The sequence below is a fragment of the Zootoca vivipara genome, chromosome 2 (genome assembly GCF_963506605.1).
Source record: "Zootoca vivipara chromosome 2, rZooViv1.1, whole genome shotgun sequence".
NCBI classification, from domain to species: Eukaryota; Metazoa; Chordata; class Lepidosauria; order Squamata; family Lacertidae; genus Zootoca; species Zootoca vivipara.
Window position 1 is genome coordinate 20589658 of NC_083277.1, and position 6288 is coordinate 20595945.

General features: G+C 43.7%; 1 protein-coding gene across 4 annotated transcripts in view; it reads left to right on the forward strand.

Moving 5' to 3' along the window:
• The window catches only part of QRICH1 (glutamine rich 1), a 29029-nt gene extending 27506 nt beyond the window's left edge, over positions 1–1523 (forward strand). For all 4 annotated transcript variants that reach the window (XM_060271271.1, XM_035106842.2, XM_035106843.2 and 1 more), the window contains one exon: positions 560–1523. In XM_060271271.1, coding sequence (XP_060127254.1) covers positions 560–752 — 193 coding nt within the window. In that variant the 3' untranslated portion in view covers positions 753–1523. The remainder of the gene's footprint in view (positions 1–559) is intronic.
• The last annotated feature ends 4765 nt before the right edge of the window (positions 1524–6288 follow it).

Sequence of the window (6288 nt, forward strand, 5' to 3'; positions counted from 1 at the left end):
AGATGGAAGTATACTGGTGTGGCACTGTGGGAAAGGGTGCCCAGCATGTTGATTAGTGACTGGCAGTTTCTGGTCTTTAAACTTTTTTGGACTTGCTCTTCATTTCCAAAGCCTGGTGAAATCCCCAAGTTAGTGTGAGAAGTCTGTGGTGTAGAATGTAAAGAATGCACTATACAATTTGAGCATTTCAGATAAGACCTGAATTCCTCTGCACTCACAATTCACCCTTTTTTGAATACTTTGAAATGTATTACCAAAGGCTAGGGTTGCAGATGTAATACAGGGGGGTGGACATAAGAGGGGAGACAGGTGCTAGAGCAGAAAACCTCATGGGAAGGCCTGTCCCAACTCTCCAGTTTTAGTCTTCAATGCCACAGCCAGCTTAAACTGTTGTAAAATGGAAGTTGAAATGATCAGGACGTCACTTTTTGTATTGTGTTACATGTGGATCCTTTGGAGGTTCAGAAAAAAAACGTAGATGTTTGTAAGATAGCGTTCATAGCTGTTTCAAGTGTATGCTGTCAAAGTAATTGCTTAACGATATTCTCTGTCTTTTCAGCCCCCAGAGTGTGAAAGGCCGGAACGATACATTCTATTTGACTCCTGAACCAGTGGTAGCTCCCAACAGCCCTATCTGGTATTCCATCCAGCCAATCAGTCGAGAGCAGATGGAGCAGATGCTCACCCGGATTCTGGTGATACGAGAGATTCAGGCAGCTATTGCTGTGGCAAATGCCAGCACCATGCACTAAGGCATCCCTCCCAACTCAGAAAAAGGGTGAGGGTAGGACAGGGTGGGAAGGGAGGCCAGGCCATAAGGCCAGGATCAATTGTACAGCCTTTTACACTAAAGGAGATGCCTAAGGTTTTTTTCGGTTTTTTTTTTAATTGGTGTAGTTATGAAGCCCTTTTAGGCTTCTTCTGTTTAAAGGAGACCCTCCCCATTGTGTATCTGACCCAACTGCATCAGCCTTCTGGACGCATTGAGGGCTGCGTTCTTTCTCTGGGAGCTGTGAGGTGCCGTAGATTGACTTTGGGATTTTTTATGATGTGAAGAAAATGAAACAAATCTAATTGAGGGACTTGGCCTAGCTGGGCCATTACTTTGGAGCTCATGCACTTGGAAAGAACGGAAAATGGTGGATATCGGCCAAGAGAGGCAGTTTGCAGTTTCCTTGTGCTCAGAAACTGACATGATCTGGAGGGGAGAGGAGAGTGACCTGCAATTATGATTTATAAGGAAAAAGAAAAACAATTTCTATTAAGAACTTAAAAGTGACATTTTTAGATGTTAAGTACAAACTACCACACTTCTCTCTCAATCTCTCTATCAATCTCTCTCTCTCTTTTTCTTTCTTTCTTTCTTGGCCTGATGTTGAGGCCTTAAAACCTTGAGGCTCCTGTGCCTGATGGAATTCTTGTAACATACACTTGTGTATCATATAAAGATACCACCCTGTTTCTCTTAATGTATTCTTATGCTAGTTGTTTATTAAGAATGACGAGCACGTCTTTTCAACATGCCATTGAACAATGTGTGTTTATTTGGGCGGAACAAATATAAAGGTGTCCACAGAAGATTAGTACAGTGGTACCTCAGGTTACGAACTTAATTCGTTCTGGAGGTCCGTTCTCAACCTGAAACCGTTATTAACCTGAGGCGCGCTTTCGCTAATGGTGCCTCCTGCTTCCACCGTGCTGCTGGTGCGTGATTTCCATTCTCATTCTGGGGCAAAGTTCTCAACCCAAGGTGGTACTACTGGTTTAGCTGAGTTTGTAACTCGAAGTGTTTGTAACCTGAGGTACCACTGTAACTGATTTGTTATTTTAAGAAGAGTCCTGCTGGATCAGAGTGAAGAGTCCAGCACCACCCAGCATCCTGCTCCCACAGTGGCCAAACAGATGCCTTTTGGAAGTCTGCTACTGAACATGAGTACAGCAGTGCTTTCCCCACTCGTGTTGCTCCAGCAGTTGGTGTTCAAAGGCATGCTGCCCCTGAGACTGGAGGTAGTAGTCCACAGCAATCATGACTAGTACCTGTTGATAGCCTGATCCTCCATGGATTTCTCTAAACCTCTTTTAAAGCCATCCAAGTTGGTGGCCACACCACATTTTGTGGGAGTGATGTCCATACTCGAATTCTGTGATGTTTCCTGAATCTTCCGGCGTTCAGGTTGATTGGGTATCCCCAACTTCTAGTATCATGAGAGAGGCAGAAATGCTCCTTTCCACTTTCTCTACACCATAATAGAAGCATAATGTTACATGCTTCTATTACATCTCCTGCTCAATGTGAGCCTCAATGTGATCTTTCCTCACAGGGGAATTGCCATAGCCCTTAAAGCATTTTGGTTACCCCTTTCTTAAACTTTTCCAGCTCTACAGTATATTTCTGATGTAAGGTGACCTGTACACAGTATTTCAAGCAGTTTCACCACAGATTTGTATAATGTCATGATATAAGTAGTTTTAATTTCGTTTCATTTCCAAATGATAACTGGTATGGAATCCACCCTCTTCACCGCTGCAGCATAATGAGTCAAAATCTTCATTTTTTTAGAAATTATTAAATTGTTCAGACCCATGAATGTATGTAAAATTAAGACACACACACACCCTGGTATGCATCACATCATGCTTATTTGCATTCAATTGCTTTTGCTATTTTGCTATACACTTCTATTCCCATTGCACCCCTTTCTATCTGAATTTGGCGTTATGTATAGCCACTGCAAGGACACGGGTGGTGCTGTGATCTAAACCACAGAGCCTAGGGCTTGCTGATCAGAAGGTTGGTGGTTCAAATCCCTGCGACGGGGCGAGCTCCCGTTATTTGGTCCCAGCTCCTGCCAACCTAGCAGTTCGAAAGCACGTCAAAGTGCAAGTAGATAAATAGGTACCGCTCTGGCGGGAAGGTAAACAGTGCTTCCATGCACTGCTCTGGTTCGCCAGAAGCGGCTTAGTCATGCTGGCCACATGACCTGGAAAAACTGTCTGTGGACAAATGCCAGCTCCCTTGGCCTATAGAGCGACTGCGCAACCCCAGTCATCCGCGACTGGACCTAATGGTCAGGGTTACCTTTACCTTTTATAGCCATTGCAAATCATATTTTAATCAAGGGTTGGATTAACTGCATTTAGAAACTCCACTTTGTTGTCTTCCTTGACAACAGTTGCATGAAATGCTGAACTTGGAAAGGGCAGGAAAGCTGGGAGCACACAATCCTGTGACCCACTCCCTAGTTCTATTTTACGTTTGTATGTGTGTTCACTTTCAGTAGCTCCTATGTATTTTTCAGATAACCACAGATGCCTGTATTAACTACCAAAATCAAATTTTGTGCTGGGGATAAAGGTTGGCACATAGGATAAATATCATTGGGCACAACTCAGATCTCCTTTCTCCAAATTGGTGTTAAATCTTGGCAGAGAAGGTGGCAAAGTGTAATATAAAGATTGGGTTTGGGGTTAAGGAAGGTCTGGGGAAATGTTGAACTACAGCTATTATCCCTGACCATTGCCCATGCTGGCTGGACTGTCTAACAATTCATGAGGGCCAGAGGTTTCCCACCACTGGATTAGAGTTAAAGTCTCTAATCCTCTACTATAATCCCCACATTTTCTGAACAGTGTGTAAATTTAAGGCTGCAGTTACAGGTACATTGCAGCAGAGGGCAGCTTTACTAGCTATTAAAGGTTTTCTTGGCCCCTCCTTCCTTTAATGCAGAATTTGGAATGAGGGAGAAAAAACTTTTTAGACCTGGAAAAAATAGCCAGTACAGTACATGAAGCCTGAAAAATAGATAGCCGTGCATGGAGGGTCAAGAGCCCAAATCCCAGGAAATTGTTTTTTCCCCTCTCCGCTCTCAAACACACCTGACCCTCAGATGTGTTTTCCTGGGTCAATGAAATTCTCATGGGGTTGTCTTTGACCAAAAGAGATGTCTAACATCCTCATATGTATGTATGAAATAAAAGGTAAAGGACCCCTGGACGGTTAAGTCCAGTCAATGGGCTGCAGTGCTCATCTCGCTTTTCAGGCCAAGGGAGCTGGCATTTGTCCGCAGACAGCTTTCTGGGTCATGTGGCCAGCATGACTAAACCACCTCGGGTGTAATGGGACACCATGAGGAGTGCCAGAGTGCACGGAAACACCGTTTACCTTCCTGTCGCAGTGCTACCTATCTACTTACACTGATGTGCTTTCAAACTACTGTACATACCCTTTGTTATGGACGCTATTTCAACAGCACCTCTAATCCCTGAATTTAGAAAAGGGGTAAGTAATTTCTAAGTGCTGCCTGATCTCATTCCCTGAACTTTAGAGCAACATAATTTATGTAGGCATGCTTGCATATCAAATTTCACAATTCAACTGGGCTATAGAATATAGTACATTATGTAAATGCAAGCAAATGAAGGTAGTTGGGGTAGATTTTAATGCAGCACAGTTTAGGGAAGTTTTTAATCTGTGATATTTTAAAGTATTTTGGTATTTGTTGGAAGCTGCCCAGAGTGGCGGGGAAAACTCAGCCAGATGGGTGGGGTATAAATAAATAAACAATAATAATATATAGATCTGTACTACACTTCCTCATGAGAACTCTGAAGACCTGTTTCATACTTCACTGGTGTATCTAGCTAGGGGTCGGGTGTGGGGAAGAGAATATGAAGCCCATGGTTTTTCAGCTCACCTCAAAGTGGTTAATGATGAAAGGAAATGTGAGCTGCTTGTGGAAGCATATGAGAAAAATAAAATTCCTTACAGCTTCAATATGGTAAGTTTTGATGCTGAGGTTCTTTTCTGGACCAGAGTATTTTTCGGGGGGGGGGGGTTGAGAGAATGAGTTGTGGAATTTTAAATGACATAACAAATTTACCAAGGGTATAGGCTTTTGTAAGCTGCTTGCTTTTTCAAGAATGCTAAGGTGAGCCAAAATAATTACATAACAGTGTTTGGACATGCTTTGTTCCTTAATTCTGAGCACAACTCTGGCCAGGAATTTGGCTTTCAGTACCAGAACTGTGAGACAGGCTGGAGTAGTGTTTTGCCTGTTCGAGGAAGAACTGTGAGACCAGGGTTTTCACATCACCCAGCAATGGAAATCCCTGGGTGACCTTGCACCATTCACTCTTAGCCTAGCCTACTTTGAGGGCAGTTGCGAGGGCAAAATGGGAAGAGAGCCCTGTAGGCTATCTGGAGCCATGTGGAAAGGGGGGCTATTACACTCAAGCAACAGCAACAAAACACTCCTGGTGGTTCCCTTCTCCCTCCCAGCAGCCTTTCCTTTTTCTTTTTCTTTTTTTTTAAAGTGCCAAGTACTGTTACCTCGATAAACTGCAAATTGGTTTTCCACTAAATCTCTCTCCCCCACCCCCGGCCATCCATCAAAACAGCTCATCAAAGCTGTTCACAGTATTGGATTACTTCAAGACTTCTCGAGGTTGCCTCTGGACCAAAGTCGGAGTGGAGTAATGGCGAAGCGAAGTGGATACCCTCCCTCTCCCCAGTTTGAAGGGAAGGAGGCAGCTAGTGGCTGAGCATTGGCGCCTGCGCTCTGCTGCCAAGGCAAGTTGGCACAGCTTGCTTGACATGTGGCACCCCATGGCAGTTTTTTTCGAGAATCTCTCGCCTTGGTTTTTTAAAAAAATAAAATAAGTAATTTAACCACCATTCCTCAGAAGCCGGTGCCCCACCACCAAACATGGGCCAGATTTAGGTTTGGTGAGGCCCTAAGCTACTGAAGGTCATGGGTCCCTTTATATGTCCAGCTCTCCTTTGTCAACAACAAATTGTCGCTGTTTTTTTGTGTTGAATATATGCTATATGGTAATTTATGGACATAATAGGTACTGTATCTAACTAGTGATATTTTAGGGAGCAGGCTAGCAGGCGGGGTCCATAATTACTTACATCATAGGCGCCTACACAACACAAAACAGTGTTGCTGTGTGTAGGTTTTGTTTTTTATCTTATATTTTGGAAATGTACATCCAGTTTTTTCCCCTTTAATTTTTTTTGGGGGGGGGGCCAAGAGAGCGGGGCCCTAAGCTATAGCTTTTTTTTTAGCTTATACGTAAAACCGACACTGCCACACCCACACCTGTTGGGGGCCTGGCCCACTTCTCTGCACACAGCGCAGCTAAAAAGAGGGGCTCTTTTAAAAAGACAAAAGGGGCTACTAAACTTGTTCTGCCCAAATGACCTCATAGAATCGAAGAAAATGAGTGGGAAAAAGAACGTCTTCCGTTTTCCCGCTCTTAACTCGTTACTTCGGGCAAGAAGCG